General features: G+C 35.0%; 1 protein-coding gene across 1 annotated transcript; it reads right to left on the bottom strand.

The window, feature by feature from the left end:
* Positions 1 to 16679: 16679 nt before the first annotated feature.
* Positions 16680 to 19363, bottom strand: LOC111919188 (B3 domain-containing protein Os03g0120900). Its single transcript, XM_023914799.3, has one exon. It carries the CDS (start codon positions 18724 to 18726, stop codon positions 17146 to 17148), a length of 1581 nt encoding a protein of 526 aa, XP_023770567.1. The 5' UTR covers positions 18727 to 19363; the 3' UTR covers positions 16680 to 17145.
* Between the last annotated feature and the right edge of the window lie 244 nt (positions 19364 to 19607).

Raw genomic sequence — 19607 nt, 5'->3', positions numbered from 1 at the left:
TGCATGTTTTGACTTCCAGAATAATAAGATTATTCAAACCATCCACATTCGATCATACTTTGGAAGTAGTTAATGAGGCTAGACTGTCATGAGTCGGCTTGTAGATTGTCTAAGGCGTTAGACATAGAAAGAGTTTGCTACATCATTCATGAGTGCTCCTGAAATAAGATTTGAGTATTGGATTCAACCCATGCTTACCTGAATTACTTGATGGAATTTATCACCAGTAATCGTGAGACGATAATATCATATAATCTTCAAACTAAGATATATGAGTTATTGACTATGAGTTGGTTGTGCATTGATGATACGGAAACGCATCAGTAACTTGATGTTATAAAACGTATCGTTTTGCATGACTTAATGAGTAGTTAGTACAAGAATATAATGTCGAAGTTTATATGTTCCTTTTATCCTAAGAAGATTAAAAGCGATATCTTGGGCCCCTCGATGATTCTATTTTGGCTATGTGTCGGGCCCGGTTAGAAATAAATTGATGTGTTCAGTTATGTTCTATATCAGACAAATCGAAAATCGGGAAATAAATTGCAGGACGATAAGTATGACTATGTTCCATGTATTTTTCCGGATAGATATCTTGAGAACAGAGGAATATATGATCCCTTATCTGAAGGACACGTCACTGACTAGGTCAGAGTTCGATAGCGGCTTTTGAAAGCTTATGATTGCTAAGTCGGATCCTAAAGTCGCATTTGTAGTTATAGTTATTAGACTTATCCAAGTGGGAGACTGTTGGATTTAGTGTCTAAGCCCATAACTATAATTGGGATGTACTTGACCCGATTGTAGCAGGGTCCTTTTGGGTAGCCTTCACCAGTGCAATTTCATAGGATGAACTTTTGAGAATAAGGTTATTTGTGATTTATTAATATATTACAAGTATAATATATTAATATGAAATCATATTATTTAATTAGTATTGATCAAGAATTAATTTGGAATTAATTTTGTGATCAAAAGAGACTCATTAAATATATGGGGATTGATTGCGTAAATCAATGATTCTTATAGTTTGGGCTAATGATCCATGGTTATTTAGGATGGGCTAAACCAATGAGATAATCCATGGATGATAACCCATGGAGTCTAAGTAATATGAAAGGTCATTAGGGTTTACCAGATGTAACCGTAGCATTTGCTACACTATAAATAAACAACTTAGCACCAAAATCGACGGCCACAATATTCTTGGAGAGTGTGTATTGAATTAGGTTATTCTTGTGTTTCACTTCGCATGTTTTACTTCCCAGATAATAGGATTATTCAAACATCCACAGTCGATCATACTTTGGAAGTCAGTAGTGAATTAAGATTGTCATGAATTCGATTGTAGATTGTCTAATAGCTTAGACATAGCAAATGTTTGCTGCAGTGTTCATGAGTACTCCTGAAATAGGATTTGAGTATTGGATGAAGCTCACGCTCACTTGAATCACCTCGTAGATTCTATCACAAGTGATTGTGAGACGATAATATATTATATTCCTGAAACGGAGACATATAGTTGTTTCTTACGAGTCGGTTGTGTATTGATAATACGTAAACGCATCAGTAACTTGATGTTATAAAATGTATTGTTCTATATGATTTGATGAGTAAATAGTACAAGCATATGAGTCAAAGTTTATCCGTTCCTTTTACCTTAAATGGGTTAAAAGCGATATATGTGGTCCCCTCGATGATTCAGTGATCACACCCTAAGCGCTTGCCTAATCCTGGACTAATTTGATTTGTTCAATTAGTCAGTCGCCATAAATCAGAAATCAGAAAAAAACTATTGGACAAAGATTGATTATAATCCATGTCTCTTGTCCATACGATATCTTGTAGAACGGAGGAATATTTGATCCCTTATCTAATTACATGTCACTACTAGGCCAGAGTTCGACAACGGCTTTTGGTAGCTAAAATTTGCTAGTCTATTTTTGAAGTTATACTTGTAACTATAGTTATTAGACTTATTCAAGTAGGAGACTGTTGGATTAGGTGTCTAAGCCCATAACTATAATTGGTATATACTGGAATTGATAGTAGCAATGTCCTTTTGGGTTGCCTTTAAACCTAGAAATTGAATAGGATAACTGTTAGAGAGAGAAGAATGATTTATTAATTTATTACTTGGTTAATAAATTAACTTTAAATCAAGATAAATGATTTATTAATGTATTATGGATATAATATATTAATTAGAAATCATATTGTTTAATTTATATTTAATCAGAAATTAATTTGGAATTAATTTAGGGATAAAAGGAATTAATTGAAACTACATGGACTAAAGGTGACAATGTTCAAAAATTGAGCGTTGAGCATTCTAGAACCTCCCTTAGAGGCGGGGAAGGAAATCTAGAGTGTCCTAGAGTTTCCTTGGGCTCTAAGGGTGCCTTGAAAGCCTTAGGGAGGAAGTTAAGGGATTAGGGTTATCCAAGATACACCTGCCTTATCCTAAACCTTCCTTATCCCTTATATAAATGCCTATAGGGTTGGATTTTGTCATATGCACTCCAAGAAAGGATTAGATCCAAATTTTCCACTTCCCTTCTCTCTCCATAGTAATCCTTGGTTGCTAGGTTTGTTTGTGAGTCATTAGAGGCGGGACACTTGTGGCACTTGCTACCAAAGTTCAAGATCTTCAAGGATTTTTTTTATTACAATATAACAATAAAGGTATGTATCCTAACCCTAATTATATGTTAATTTTGAAAATTACATGTGCCTCTTAGGTTTCTTGTTTTTGTGTTCAATGCTTATATGTGTAATAGTGAAAACATAGATCCTCAAATTAGGGTTGCAAGCACATATAGGATTGTTTGCTATGTATAAAAACCATCACATTCTTCTTCTTTCTAATCACCTCTATCTTTCTGAGATAGTAAGCTTCATCATCATCTTCTTCTTTCTTCTCACTCGTTCTTCTCAGCATGCACTCCTTGGCCAAGTGATTTTTTCCAGGACAATAGTTGGAGTCATAGTGGTAGTCTCCCGGTACCTTTTTCTCTTTCTTCACCTCGTCTATCTGAGAGTTCCTAACACTCTCATCCTTAGCGTTTTCTGAACTGTAGTTCCCTTTCCAATTCTTTTATTTGAGGCATCCAAATTTCTTTTTTGCAAACTTTTTGGGGTTTGACACCATTAGATCATATTCATCTTTTGAAAGTTTGCAATTTGAAAGGTCAGACTCCGAATCTCCTTTTGTTTCCTTTTTTCCCTTTGCAACCAGGGCCAAAGAACCCATACCAGAAACAAGCTTAGGATTTTTTGTCACCTCATCTTCGTGGGATCTCAAAATACCCACCAGCCGTGCCAGAGTGTAATTCTTAAACTGTTCATTTACTTTAACAGTTGATACTACCGCTTTCCATTCTGATCTCAATATGTTCATGAACGTCACCTTTTGTTCAATCTTCTCACGTCTAATCTTGTGTTTTAACATCCAGCTTAGATGATGATTAAAACGATTAAAATTTTGATCAAGTTTCTCATCTGGCTTTTGAGTGAAGGCACCAAACTCTGAAAGAAGTTGTTTCTGAACAAAATGATCAAGATCTGCATCATTGGAATAGAGTTCTTTCAGCCTATCCCAAATCTCCTTCGTTGTTTCACAAGAACTCACTAGACAAAACATGTCTGGAGGTAGAGCGAACTTGATTATCCTCATTCCTTGGACGTTGCTTAGCAGTTTATCCTTTTCATCTTGAAGGATATCTCTAACGTCAATAAGTAGAGAATTATATTTTGCTTGAGTTTTGATGACTCTACTAGTTCCCATGTGCTGAATGTTCCCTCTATCATGGATTGCCATATTATCGTTCCATGGTCTTCAATACCCAAAATGTAGTCTTTGAAATGTAAATCCCAGACTTCATAGTCTTGTGGGGAGTAGATAGGGATCTGGATGTAGATCTGATGCTGCTAGAAAGATTGAAAGATAGAGTGTGTGGATCTTCGTGCTGCATGATGTTGATTCACTAAAAGCTGTAAAGAATCATATGTGTAAAACTAAAATCAAGTTTAGGTCGTAATAAGGATCAAGATCTAATGTCAACAATCGATGAAAACGATGAAGACGGCAAGAACAGATCCAATAAAAGCGGAAAATCCTAGTAACACTTCGATATAAGAGTTTCGTATGGTTTACACAGTCTCCTGCTCTGATACCAATTGTTGACACAAATATTAAAAGATCGATAAATTCTTAAGAATAATGTAAATCAAACAAAAAAAGCAATGATCGAAGTTGTGCTGAATGATTAAAATCAATGCCTTAGAAGAACTCGATAAAGAACTTCTATGTAAAGGCACAATAGGGAATCACAAAACGATTAACCTTAATACAATACGTGCATTTAATATTTATAGTCTAACCCTAGCTCTTAAAGACGCATGGACAGGCCGAATACGCTAACAATAAAGACTAATTACAAGCATTATAAAATTGACACAACATAATAAATATCCTAACAGATTGTTAGATCTAAGCTCTTTGAGCATGCTTGATACATAAAGATGGCATCTTGAATGTTGTATTAAGACCATGCATAAGTTTAATGTCTCACAAGTGGTCTTAGTGGGAGAAATGAAGTATTTGGGACCCATGTGGCATGCAAGGGCATAAACTTGCCAACTTTATGCCCTAGGACATCTTAATAGACTCATATCTGAAGTTAGATGTTGAGATCTTAAGCATTAAGCACTTAATAGACTTATGTGCGTGGACTGTTTGTAAGCTGAGCGTAAGGTTACGTACATCGTGCGTACGACTAAAGGGTTGAGTACGCCAAATGTACTGATGTGGTACGTTGGGCATACGCACCACAAAAGAGTTGGGCTTCATTGGGCTTGCAAGCTTATTGGTCCCATTCAGAGTTGTTGGACTTTGTTCTAGTTTGGGGCATTGATGTCATGATTGGGCCTTATTGGGCCATGTGGCCTATTGTAGTTTGGACTTTGATCTTAGGCCCATTAATGTAGGATAGACATTTGGGCTTTAATGAAGGGCCTTAGACTGATATGTTGGGCCTTGGTCTAAGTTGTGGCTTAATTCAAATTAAGGTTGTTTGTATATTTGTCCAGTGTGAGATTTTGGGCTAGTAGTTGAGCAACTTTTTGTGTTCAGCAGACTGAGGTGAGTCTTCTCTCTATACCAGTGGGTCGAAGGCACCAACGCCGACCTATTACTTGATATGAACTTTCTATAGTTGAATATTCAATGGTTTGTTATTTGGTATTCATGATTTACGTAAAGACCATGGTGGGATCCCATGGCACCTGGTAAGACCATGAGGGGTAGCCCATGACCCTTGGATATAAGACCATGGGGGTAGCCCATGGCATCCCGATTGAAGATCAAGGTAGGAGTGCATGGTAGATTTATGTGTATATGTGCATGGCATTATATGGTTATTTGTTTTGTATATTTTGGGAAACCCACTAAGCATGTGCTTATAGTTTTGTTAGGTGTTAGAGGCACTTCTGGTTCTAAGGGCAAGGGCCCGACTTGATGTCGCAACGTGCACTCTCCAGTATTTCCGCACTAGTTGTTTTGGATACTCTGATCCATTGAACAATGTGTTTATGTGATGGAATTTTCGAAAAAAAAAACATATGAATGAGATTTCTAATTATTAAACAAAAAAAAATTATTTGAATTTTTGGGCCATGACACGCCATCTAACTATAAATACAACCTTAATTAATAATTAACCCAATCACTCAAAATCTGAGGCCCAATCCATAACACAACTTCCTAAAGTGTAAAAGACCATTTTACCCTTTACTTACTTGGCCCTAAACCAAGATCCAACCCATTAGCACAAAAGCCCAAATCTCTAAATGGCATCCCAAAGCGCAAAATGGTCTAACTTCCTAATTAGGCCCAAAAACCATCATCAGACCAATACCAAGAAAACCCAAAGACTATCCATGACCAAAAATTAACTTGTTGGGGAGTACGCTCCATGTACTCACCCCTAAAGCATAAAGCACAAGTGATCGATGCATAATACCAACATTATGCTGAACATTCCTCCACATACGCCCAACGTGCTCGACAGGGACCCAAAAATCATAATTAAGCCCTTAATGGTTAAAACAATGACTTCCAAACTCATATATGACCCTAATGAGATGTCTCAACACATAAAGTTGGCAACTTTACCCCTTTTCATGGCTTAATGGTACCAAAACATTAATATAAACCATAATAAGCACCCAAACTCATACATGATCCAACACAACTCATCAATATGACATTTTTATGAACAGTGGACTTCCCAAATGCCAATATCCAACATACTAAGGTTTTGGAGTAGCCCATACTCACAAGGATGACTCGAAGAACCAAAATGAACCCAAAATAATCCTTAAACTAGACCTAACACCTAGATTCATCAAGTTAGAAATTTTATACCTCCAAAATATAGATCAAGAATGACAAAGCTTAGATCTAAAACCTCTAAGCAATCCCACACTTCTCCAAGAAGTTCCTTCTTCTTCTTCAAACATCACCAAAATGCTTAAAATACCATCAAAAGCTCAAGAACCACACCAATGGAGGCTAGGTTTTCGATTCTAGGATTTAAAGGGATGGAGGTTGAAGATAATAGGGTTTGGTGTTGAGTTAAGGAGCTTAAATATGGTGCAAGACCCTAAATTAAGGTTTAGATCTGACTAGAGTACACCATGTGTAACTCTGATACACCCAGCATACCCCAAGGAGAAATCGTGACACCCTTTCCTAGATGCCCAACCTACTTCCCAAGTACGCCCCACGCACTATGTTGGCCCTTAATCCTTCAAACTTCTGAATGACATATCTTCTACCTTTTAAATCCGATTTCTACGATCATTATATCCACGGAAAGGTGACAAGAAGCTCTACACTTCTATCAAATCATCCTTACCCTAAAACTTCCCGAACTAAAATCCAAAATCCAACAAAAGCCCGGACTGACACTTTATCGATATACCACTTGGCTCCAAAACATAAACCTAACTGCTATATCATCTAAAATACATTACCCACACACAAATGGGTCTCAATCTATCTTTCACAAAGGCCCTAAGACTTATGATAACTGATATTCAGGTCACAATTCCGAATTAGGAGACGATTCGGAACAGGGTGTTACAGTGGGACCTTATAATGATCACATTGATAGTCAAACTGCCATAATTGGTAGTTTACATTTACTTAGCCACGATTGTCAATGTACAAATATCAGCAATTTGTGAAGTTTCAGAGAATGGTACAACTCACTAATTTCATATAATTAAAATCATCTAAACCAAAAAAAATCATGATCGCTCATCTAATTCTAACCGTCTAACACTTGGGTTTGCATTATCTTTCATAATTTCAACATTTCAAGTTTAGTTTCATTGAAATATATAATTATAAAAGCATCAAGTACACTTTATAATGACATAATGGTACCAAATTTGACCATTCAAAACCCATAATAGTACTTTGCATATAAAAAAATGAAAGAGCTTGAATTTCCTGATTGCTAATTTATAGGATATGCTTGAGAAATAATTTCGACCGTGGGATTTTAAATATATGAAAACTATAAACAGGTCACCAACATTGATACTAATTTCCGATATGAACAATATTTTTTCAGGTGAGCTTTTCCTTTCTTTGAATTCAACCTTAAAATCACCCTTTGTTCAAGCTCGATGGTGATTTGTTAATTGCTTACTAAATAAAATTAAGGTAAGATAATAAAAATGATCCTTATAGTATTTTTTTATTCTTACTAATCTAGTTACATGGTAAAAGTCATGTTGGAAAAACTAATTAGTTAAAAGTTGGTTTTAATGACTGAGAGACCAACCGTTTTTTATTTTTAAACCATATATAGGAAGCAACAATGTTTCATTGTCTGGTAAAAATTTTAAGTTGCCATTTTTTGGGAATCACATGAACTCGTATAGGTATCCAAAATCTATCATCAATGTTCACATTACATTACTTGTGTCAAAATATAGAAAACTCCATATAATATCCTATTATTCATTCTCATTTTGTTCATAAAGTTTTAATTTTCATGCAAACCCAAATGAGTCTTAGTTTCAATACTTACATTTACACGATTGATGTTTATTTTAAGATGTCTATGTTACAAATGATGTCTATTTAACTCATTCAAGCCTTAATTCCATTAAGTTCTAACAAACTCAAATTATCCCAAAAATGAATCCTTACTCTGATTCCAAGCTGATTGTTTAACTATCTTGTTAATAAATGTTGATTCCATTTACATGGAGCAAAAATGCACAAACAAATTGCACATTAAATTACCTATAATTTCTTTTTGGAAGATCTAGAATGAAAATAGTGTATTTACTCATTTAGCAATGAATCCAATGGTAGTTAATGAGTCACAACCATGGATTTTAGGTTCCTACTCAGACCGAACAAGATTTGCTCTTAGTCATTCTGACTAATAACAGTTGTATAATTTCAAATTTTTGCCATCTTCCGATTGCTTAGACCAAGCCAAAATACCCCTAACCAAGTAGTTCTTCATGAAAATAACACAGACAAAGTTCTTTCGATTTTTTTCCCCAAAATTCATATTTCAAACTTCCACACTACATATACGTGATATAACAACTTTCCAAAGTTCAAACATTTCATTCTTGTTGCATTAAGGAACTTGTCTCCATTAAAAAGTTCCACATTAGTACTTTTATAACCTTGTAGCCAGTCAGCATTCATATGTTGGTTAATTTAAGCAATTTAAAGATACAAGACTTCTTCCATGAAGTTTTTGGGGTTACTCAAAGTTAATTCCACAAGTATATGCACTAAGATTCTTATTCCTCTTATTTACCATAGAAGTAGTTAATAACAACCTGCTTTTTTGTTCCATTTCTCATAACATTGGATTTATACATACTCCTAACTTGTTGAAAAGTTTACAAACCCCATATCAAATTCCTCAACTTCATAAACAAGTACATGGGTCAATCATTTGATATTAACGTAGTCTCTTTCTTAGATAATATCATACTTTCAACATTCATGTCCAACAACATTGTATCAGATTCAAATGAATACTTAGTATCATTAGTACAAAATTGGCCTATGGCGACGATTTTTGATAACTGGGTGGTGTCGGTTTTTATTTTTCTCATCACAAATGGTCATAAACTAATCCACATGTTATTTTCATGACAGTCTACTAAACACGAGTCACCATTGCAAATCAAACTTCACACATTAATATGAGTTTTACATTAAAAATGACAAGTAGTACATATTGTTGGAAAATTTGTTTTAATCAATTACAAAAATGGGTTTTCTCATTTTTAGAACGAATTTTGAAACCTAAACATCATTAAATGGACAAATGTTTATATGTTCGTGCTCCGTAATACTTTCGTTTTGGTATATCACACCTCCAAACAGATTTAACATGAATGATAAATTATATGTTAAAAGGAGGCGTTTGGAAGAAGTTAACAAAATGATTAATCAGTTCTAATTCATCCTACATAGGTGGGAGAATGAAAAAGTAGGTATATAAGTAAAAAGGTTTTTAAGTTTTGCAAGACCTGTTGCACAGAAGCTCTCTCTTATACATGCATGAGCGGTGAAAATGTGAAAGTGTGAATTGAATTGGATTAGGTTTAGTGAACTTGTGTACAATGGTGCGTTGGCGGTTACGAATGCACCATCTATCGAGCAGAAATGTTAAAAGAGTTTTTTTTGCAGATATTCTTTCTTTTCATAATTGGAAAATAACCATTATTTATCAAAATAATCAAGAAATTAAGCGATAAAAAGATAAACTATTTTTTTAAACGGAAAACTAATCTACTGCTAACTATCAAATGAGAGAGTCACTACATACTGTTAGATCACCTTTTGTAGCTAAAATCGCTACTAGTTTTGATCATTTATCAAGATGATAATTAAATGCATATAAGTTTTCGCCAAACATTTTGTTGTTTGCTTTGAACCTAATTTTGTGTGCATTTACAACATTATAAGTAATTTGAGATAATTAAGTGTAACTATAGATCGGTAAACATGCCTCTGTTTGAAGCAATCATGATTTCATTGTGTTCTCTTTCCTCGCTAACTAAATATCGGTAAAGGTTTCGTATTATTCATATATACATATTCTTTAAGGTTGGCGTATATTAAACAAAACGAGTGATCAAGAGATCAATTTCTTTCCCTTTATAACTACCGGCCTTTGTAGGTTTGTCAAAACATCTAGAAACTCGGCAAACTCATTTGATTTCATATATACGGATGTAAGCATGTACATAATGTTGGGTTAATTGGATTTGTTGTAATCCAAACTTGGAGCAAAAGATTTGGTCCTATCTTTGACCGGGTTTTGTGGAAAATAAAAAGGACAGTGGCTTCACTTTAGCATGGATTCGTGGCTAGATGGTAGCTATTATTCAGCTCTTTATTTAGTATAAATAGATGTACTTTGTTTTCGTTTAGTATATAGGAAGATGTAGACGTTTTGTGATCACGTTCCATTTGTGCAAGTTTACATACATATTTACGTGACTAGTGTGTGTTGTGTGTGTTGTGTGCATGTACCAACAATTGGTATCAGAGCAACCAGCAGTAGATTCTGGACAGTTTCAACAGGTATGGTTCTCAGCAAAACAGGTTGATCCTGTCAAAGATGAAGTTGCTTCGGTTGTGTATCGAAGTTGGTGATCTTCAAAGAGAAGGTTCAGCAGGTAGCGGCTATGGCGTCTTTCGGTGAAGAGGGTGATAGCTTGTCGGTAGTGGGTTGATCACAGGAGGTTATCAGGTGGCTATCAGGAGCTGTTATGATAGGAAACAGATGCTGGTTTCCAGTGGGTTGCTGGTGTTCAACAATGCAGAAGATGATGCAGCGGGTGGCTGCGGCTTACTGTGGTTTCCAGGAGAAGATGGTCGACGGGTGCTATGGAACGGTGATGATAGCAGGTGGCTATCGGTAAAACAAAGGGAAGAATGGTCCTGGTGTAATAGATGGCTAATGTAGTTTGGTATGATGAGTCTAACCAGAAGCCTAGAAGCCAAGTTTGAATAAATCAGTTTAGGTGGTTTTTTTTGGTTTTGCTTGTTTGCAAGTAAAAGAAAACAGAAAAAGGAGAAGCTTGGTTTTCTTAACTTGTAGTAGTAGGAGAAGACTCTTGGAACAAGTAAAGGATTGAAGCTGTCAAAGGAAGGTCTCGACAGTGACTGCAGTGGCAGTTAAAGGAGTTAAAGGAGACTGTGACAGAGTAGGCTTTGGATGTGGCCGAGGAAGAGGTCAGGGGTCCAGGAAAGGTCGAGACTCGTGGTGGTTGTTGTCTTGGTAAAACAGGTGGCTGGAAGATGGTACAACCATATGGTGTTGATTAAAAGAGTTGATGTCGATGGGTTTTGCAGGTGAAGCAGACGGTAGGTTGACGGTGAACAAAGCCTCTAAATGTGGTTGTGTTCCTCGGTGGTTAATGGCGAAGAAACACTATGAGAACAAACCGATTAAGGGGGTGATTGTTGGGTTAATCGGATTTGTTGTAATCCAAACTTGGAGCAAAAGATTTGGTCCTATGTTAAAGGAGACTGTGACAGAGTAGGCTTTGGATGTAGCCGAGGAAAAGGTCAGGGGTCCAGGAAAGGTCGAGACTCGTGGTGGTTGTTGTCTTGGTAAAGCAGGTGGCTGGAAGATGGTACAACCATATGGTGTTGATTAAAATAGTTGATGTCGATGGGTTTTGCAGGTGAAGCAGACGGTAGGTTGACGGTTAACAAAGCCTCTGAATGTGGTTGTGTTCGTCGGTGGTTAATGGCGAAGAAACACTATGAGAACAAACCGATTAAGGGGATGATTGTTGGGTTAATCGGATTTGTTGTAATCCAAAGTTGGAGCAAAAGATTTGGTCCTATGTTTGACCGGGTTTTGTGGAAAATAAAAAGGACAGTGGCTTCACTTTAGCATGGATTCGTGGCTAGATGGTAGCTATTGTTCAGCTCTTTATATAGTATAAATAGATGTACTTTGTTTTCATTTAGTATATAGGAAGATGTAGACGTTTTGTGATCACGTTCCATTTTTGCAAGTTTACATACATATTTACATGACTAGTGTGTTGTGTGTGTGTGTGTGTGTGTTTTCAAGGGCGTGTACCAACACTGAAAGCAACTATGTATATTCAAATTATATGCAAATATTCAACATGTAGGAAACGTGAATCCTCATCAGATAATAAGGACTAACGGCACATTTGGGGAAAGGATGAATGATCAGGTAAGATTAATATAGTATAGATTAATATAGTATTTCAGTGTCAAAAAGGAAAACGCATTAAAGTGCAAAAGATAGAACAGACTTACATCTTGGTATGCTCTCAAGAGACTGTATATGGTTTCCGATCTAATCCAAAAGCTCTATTGATCAACTTACTCAGAAAGAGAAAGAATAGAATTTAATTACATCTACTTTTATAGACACCATATGCATATTAGTTTTCTCTGAACAATAGCTGCATTCACGAGGGGTATCCAAACTTTAACTTTATTATTATTATCATTGTATTATTATTATTATTATTATTATTATTATTATTATTATTATTATTAATATTATTATTAGGCAAATAAACTAGCAATTGATCCCCTATATATGAACTTATTAGAACATATAGCGCTGAGACAAAATGCTACCAAATTAAGTAAATGTATGATAATATTAACGTTATTATGCTCATACATACAACTTGAATTGATATAATTCCTTTTCTACTTCTAAAAGACTTTTTACTATTATAGCATCTTCACAATAAAGAACTTGATCAATGTTACATGCATATAATATAGCTAACTTGATACGAAATATATATATATATATATATATATATATATATATATATATATATATATATATATATATATATATATATATATATATATATATATATATATATATATATATATATATATATATATATATATATATATATATATACTCCGTGGTTAACTAATTATATGTTCATCAGGTAATAATTCTTATTTTGATTAAAACATAAACTTTTACATAGACTAGCAAGTAACATGCAACAAACTGCATTCCTAATTTTTTTTGGATTGCGAAGCTAATTTTTTTTAAAACCACATCCAAATTCAGTTGTCCCAAAGATGAATCCACTGGAGAATATTAATTTGAGTGTAATTTTTGCTTATATATCTACTCATGAGTTCATGGATTTTTCTTGCACGTTTATCCTTCATGTTAGCCATATACGTGGACGCGAAGGGGGCTGTATAACTATTGCATACATTTACTTTAAGTTTAAAGATGAATGGTTTTTCAATATTGACATCTCCAAGATTGAGACTCAATAGCGGGTCTTTTTATTAATGTGGATATTATTGAAATGTAAGCTAGATTTTGGATTAGTTTGGTAATTTTATAATTAAGGTATGTTAGTTTATAGGTTAGTTACTTGGTAGTTATTGCTGGATAACTTGGAAGTTATATGGAAGTTAAGTTAGTTATTAACCGCCAATGTGAAAGGGCGTGATGGCTAGATGGTGTGAAAGGCTGTATTGGTTGAAAGTTGTATATGTTTGTCTATATATATGTCCAAAGTATGTAATCCTGCGTGGAGATGATAAAATTTCTTTCTTATTGTGTAAAGAAAAGTTCATGTACTCACATTGTGTAAAGAATATATATCTGCAGCTTTGGATATATAATCATGGCATTGTGTGCACATGCCTAAATGTAGACCACTACAATTTGTTTGAAAAGAAGAGACTAAAGTTTATGAAAGGATGGGGCACTAAATAAGTTGATTAACATTAATTATTCCAACAAAGGTCTATAAATCTTGTTTCCCAATCTAATCGGCCTTGCTATATATATCTAGAAAGACCACGTAGTTCCATAATTAAGAAATCAGCAATATGATATATATATATATATATATATATATATATATATATATATATATATATATATATATATATATATATATATAGGGAAAAGTGAATATACCCTTAAGGGTATATAAGCTTAGGTACCCAAACTCACCATAATACATCGTTTTGTATCATATATATACATTATAATTGTCTAATGTTTTTATAATTAAACTTCTAACTTGATTTCATTCAAAGGTTTTTATAAATTTCACATTTATTTTCCTCTTACATAATTTTCATTTTCAACTATAATATATATAGCCTAATTGATGTTCGTCAAAAAAATATGATGTAACACGAAGATAATAATGAAATTTTGAAAATCTTGAATGTAAATCAAGTTAAGGATTGAAGTTGAAGAACATTATGATAAATATATCAAACAAAACGATGTATTATGGTGAGTTTGGGTACCTAAGCTTATATACCCTTAAGGGTATATTCACTTTTCCCATATATATATATATATATATATATATATATATATATATATATATATATATATATGTCTCTCATCTCCCCAATGGGCTAGTGAGATAATACTTTACATTGAACTAGATGTTCTGTTGACATTCTCCTTTATGTATGTATGTATGTTATTTTCTAGATTATATTAATGTTTCTAGGACAATAGGTCTACACAACATGATACTCCGATACACTCGTTTCTTCTTCATTTTTGTCCAAGACTTTATAAGAAGACACTTCATTAACTAACTAGCATTGATGCATGCATGATAGGAAATGTATGATCAAGTTTATATTAGATATAATCAATTGGAGATGAAAGTATCGATGATTCCTGCCATTATTAACAGTAATTTATATTTTTCAAAATAATTTATGTGCTAAATTCGTAAATTGTTCCTATTATATATGGGATGTTACTAAAAATTTTAAACAGACAAATTCAAGTTAGTTTTGTCTGAAAATAAATAGATATACAGAACTAATCTATTGGTTACGTATAACAAAAAGAAGTAGCCATAAATGATGTGCTTTTGTTTGGTAAAATTGATGTGCTTGGGAAAGGAAAATCAAGGATGTTTCATGAATTAATATACATATAAGAAACATAAAGTCGTAACTTTCTGTGCATGTGAGCAAACAGATGAATATAGTCACTTAATCGGCAGGGTCTCAGAAACATATATGTATAATCATAAATTAATTAGTTGAAGAAGTTATGTTTAGAGGGTGCTAGAATTACCAAATTGATTGTATTCCAATACAAAAATGAAAACAATTACGGGTGCACGCTTGGTATATATATATATTAACCCTATTACTTGGTGACAAAAATTAAAATAAGTTGGAACTATCTTAAGAAGTGCATTCAAATTCGGTAAGTAAACACCATATTCACTCTCATATATCGAAGTACTAATTCATACATATGTATGTGTATAGTATACATACGTATATATGAAATATAACTCCATAAGTATTGTTTTAATATATATATATATATATATATATATATATATATATATATATATATATATATATATATATACACACACACAATTTAGACAATTTAGAGACACATTATCATATAAGTTTTGAATGTCATGTATCCTCTATTAATGATAGAATAATTATTATGACTTTGAATTATCAGAAAGAAAAATTATTGCCTATTCATAGGTTAAACTTCAAAATGAAGCATTTACAATAGAAAAGAAAATTTTAAAAATTATAAAAAGAAAGATATATATATATATATATATATATATATATATATATATATATATATATATATATATATATATATATAATATATATATATATATATATATATATATATATATATATGCTTGAAGTTGTAAGTCTGATAAAGAGATGGAGGAGTACTGTAAAAAAGAAAAAGAAAACACAAAGAAGGGGACCTGGCTAGCTAGGGAGTTATAAATTAAAATTGAACCTAAACAGAAAGGAAAGGACATATATGTATTTGTGTAAAATGTAGTATGTGAAGATATGGAAGAAACAGGTAAAGAAGAATAGCAAGAATTAATGATAACTCTTCTTGAGGGATGTCTAGTAACAAGCAACATGCACAGAGAAAGAAAGAAAGAAAGCCTTTTCTGTGTGTGTATTGCTTGGGAGAGAGAGAGAGAGAGAGAGAGAGAGAGAGAGAGAGAGGAGGAGGAGAGAGAGAGAGAGAGAGAGAGAGGAGAGAGAGAGAGAGAGAGAGAGAGAGGTACCTGCAGAGAGAGATAGCTAGATAGAGAGAGAGAGAGAGAGAGAGAGGAGAGAGAGAGAGAGAGAGAGAGAGAGAGAGAGAGAGAGAGAGAGAGTCTCTAAAGGAAGGTAGCAGCGGCAGCGACAAGAGCAACCAACCTACAAAAGGTAATAAAAACAAAAAAGAAGAAGAAAGAAAGAAACCCAAGTCCTTCCTCTTCGATTTTTTCTTCTTCTTCTCCTTCATTCACATTGTGTTCTTACGGACAAAAGTCAGCATACTTGTTACTTCTTCCGTTCTTCTTTTTACCGTATTCTTCTTAAAGATAAAGATAAAAATATCAAAAGGAAAAGGAGAAAAGCCGATCATCTCCTGTGAGAAACGTAGCATGTATGCATACTAATTAAAGGGGAATATATATATTTTTAAGATTTAAGAAATCAAAGATTACAACTTTAATTTAGGAAACATTGTAGAAAATCACAGACTATATGTATAATTAATCTAATTCTACGTAGTAGTTAATAAAAGATAACGTTAGTCAATAGCTTAGTAATATTAATAGTGAGGGTGTAAATGAATTTATAACCAGAAAATTGTACATTAGGCTAATAAAATTAAGTAGCTGAAAACTAAAAATCAGTTTAAACCTCTCACTTCCATTTGTTTGCAGCAAATCACTCTATATATAGCACTCTCTAGTCATCCTCTATTTCATTCATCGATCATCAACAACCATAGCTACCTATCCATCAAGAACACCCTGGATTTGTGATATTCCACCCTCTAAAATTAAAATATACCTTCAATTCTTGCCGCTAGCTGGATGATCTCTTCAAATTAATGTTTACTTTTGGGAACAAAAAATATTGATGATATCAGATCAAAACTCTTGGGCTACTCAAATATAAATGTATCCTTCGATAAGCCACATGAGTGGTAGCTATATGATCTCTTATTTTGTTGGCAGATGGGTGGATAGGATGGATAACTAGTTGTGTGGTCAGATATCCAAATCCAAGGACATATGAGAGGAAGATGATTTGGTGCTTTTGTTGAAGGCGTCAACAGAAGAAGAAGACACCATTGTGGTTTGATGGAATTGGGTTTCTTCTCCGTAATTAGGCCTCAATTGCAGGTAAGGTATGGTAGAAGAAGAAGAAGATGGTGGCGGCGGCGGATTATGGTGAGTGGGATAGTGTTCATGGTGGTAATCTCCATGATTATAGTGTCCCATGGGAATGGAATTGGTGGTGGGGGAGATTAATTCACCTGGAAGCTGGTCATAGTCTTGCTCGTCGTCATCTGAGATAGGGCAATCCATGTTAACGCCAAATAACCGGAGCCGCTTAGCAGCTGCTTTCCCATGAACAACTGGAACCGATTCAAACACTACACCTGGTGCTGGACCTGGTAATGCCGGTGGATCAATCCCAATCCCAACCCCAACACCAACCCCACTTCTTTGTTGCATTTGCATCATATCCGCATGTTGTTGATGTGGGATACCACCTGCACCTGATCTGAAATAAATCACCGATGATCCTGAACCTCCTTGATTCACATTCACTACGCTACCAGTACCTATGTTGTGGTAAGGGGAACCGCCGGAGCTGCCATAACGGTAAGAATTAGGAGGGGCGGCGTAGCTGTTTGGGGGCTGTAGCATCAAGTTAGAGTGGCTCCGTGGGGGTGCTGGCTGGGATTGGAAGAAAAGTGGGTTCCAACTGACACCGGCAGTGTTCCTGTTGTGGAAAGAAAATTGATGATGTGGTAGTGGGAAGGAGAGATTGGATGACAATTGGTAGGGCGGAGCTTGTGCATCCGGGCGGTGCCTCCAGTCTATGAACAACCGATCTTTGGCGGAGCCACCGACACCTCTTTGGAAAGAGACTATATCTCCGGCATCAAGCTTTTTGTCTTTAACAAAACGACTCCAACCCTTGGTCATCACATAGCTTTGGCTGCTGTTCCAGTAGGAGTATCTAAACCTCCAGGGTTTTCCATTCCTATCTTCAAAATTAAGAAGGAGACCCTTATCGTTGGTGGAGGAATCCAAGGGGAAATACCTCTCGGCGTGTTGTTTTGGAATCACAAGACGATTCAGCTTACCCACATCACTTGGAGTCACCACTTTATCAAACATGTGCTCCCTCTCTACCACCATCATCATCCCTCCTCCTCCTGCAGCAGCTTGATGTGAAGATTGTTGGTCATCATCATTAATGTTATCGGGTGCAGGTTGGGCGACTGAAGAGTAGTCCATAACCATGGGGTCACTTGGCCGTGATGAAGTGCCGTCAAACACCCAACCCCCACGCTGATTCTGGTGGTGGTAGGGAGGTTGATGAAGAAAGCTCGGTGGTGGTTGATGTTGATGTTGATGTTGATGATGAGAAGAAGATGGGGAAGAAGATGAAGAAGAAGGGAATAACTGACCTGCTGGGGCCGTGTTTTGTCTTTCTTCTTCGTCTTCTTCTTCAAACAAATTCCCTCCTCCTCCTCCTCCTCCTCCTCCCTGCTGTTGCCTTCTACTGCTGGTGCTACTACCACTATCGCCGGTGCTCTTACCCATAAAATTCATGATGATTTTTGCGCTTGTGTCTGGTATCCAAGATATATCAAATATAAATATGTGGATCTCTCTCTCTATATATATATAGCTAGATAGCTAGCTACGTAATTCAGCTAGCTTCTGTTGCTGTATCCTCTTGGCCATGTGAAGAGTACGTACGTATATCCATGGAAAGCAAGAAATGAAATTGAGAGCTAGCTTATGGGATATGGGGTGTTGGAGAAATTGACGCTGAGTTATAAAAAAATATTGATGATGATGATGATGATGATGATCTTAGAGGGAGGAGAGGTGGTGGTGTGGGGATGTAGGTACTATTGGTGTGTTGGCTTTTTCCGAAGGGTTATATTTACTTATGGTAATGAAACATCTAGCTAGCTAGGGTTGACATAAAAGAATTATTGGAAAAAGATTGGGAACTAACTCACCCCATTAATTCCAAATTACCTCTCAACTAATAATATTCCCACTTCCACAATTATCATCACCAATTAAACTTGATACCCTTCAAAAATCACAACCCATTCCATCAAGCTGCAGTTTCCTTACTTCCATTTTGACTTGCTAACCTGCTTGACTTCTCTCTCTCCATCTCATAAAACACACACTGTTTACGCAGTGTCTGTGTGTGTGAGAGAGAAAAAAAAAAAGAAAAAGAAAGAAAGAGAGATATTATTTATGCAGTGTGGGGATGGGGATTTGAGTGCTTACCTGGAAGCTTCTCCCACATAGCCCGATATTTTTCCCCTTTCGGTCATCAATTCACCTCTTACTTTCGCATTAACTGATATTACATTATATTTAATATTATCATAATTATTATTATCATAGGTGTTATTCTAATTATGTACTTCCATTAATACTTGTGCCTATATAAATGCCTCCGACTT

This window comes from Lactuca sativa, chromosome 3, assembly GCF_002870075.4.
Source record: "Lactuca sativa cultivar Salinas chromosome 3, Lsat_Salinas_v11, whole genome shotgun sequence".
NCBI classification, from domain to species: Eukaryota; Viridiplantae; Streptophyta; class Magnoliopsida; order Asterales; family Asteraceae; genus Lactuca; species Lactuca sativa.
Note: the sequence above shows the minus strand (reverse complement) of the source record. Positions and strands in the feature narration are given on the sequence as shown.

Bases quoted from the DNA above. Each gene is read 5' to 3' on its own strand.
- LOC111919188 (XM_023914799.3), bottom strand. From the start codon at position 18,726: ATGAATTTTATGGGTAAGAGCACCGGCGATAGTGGTAGTAGCACCAGC.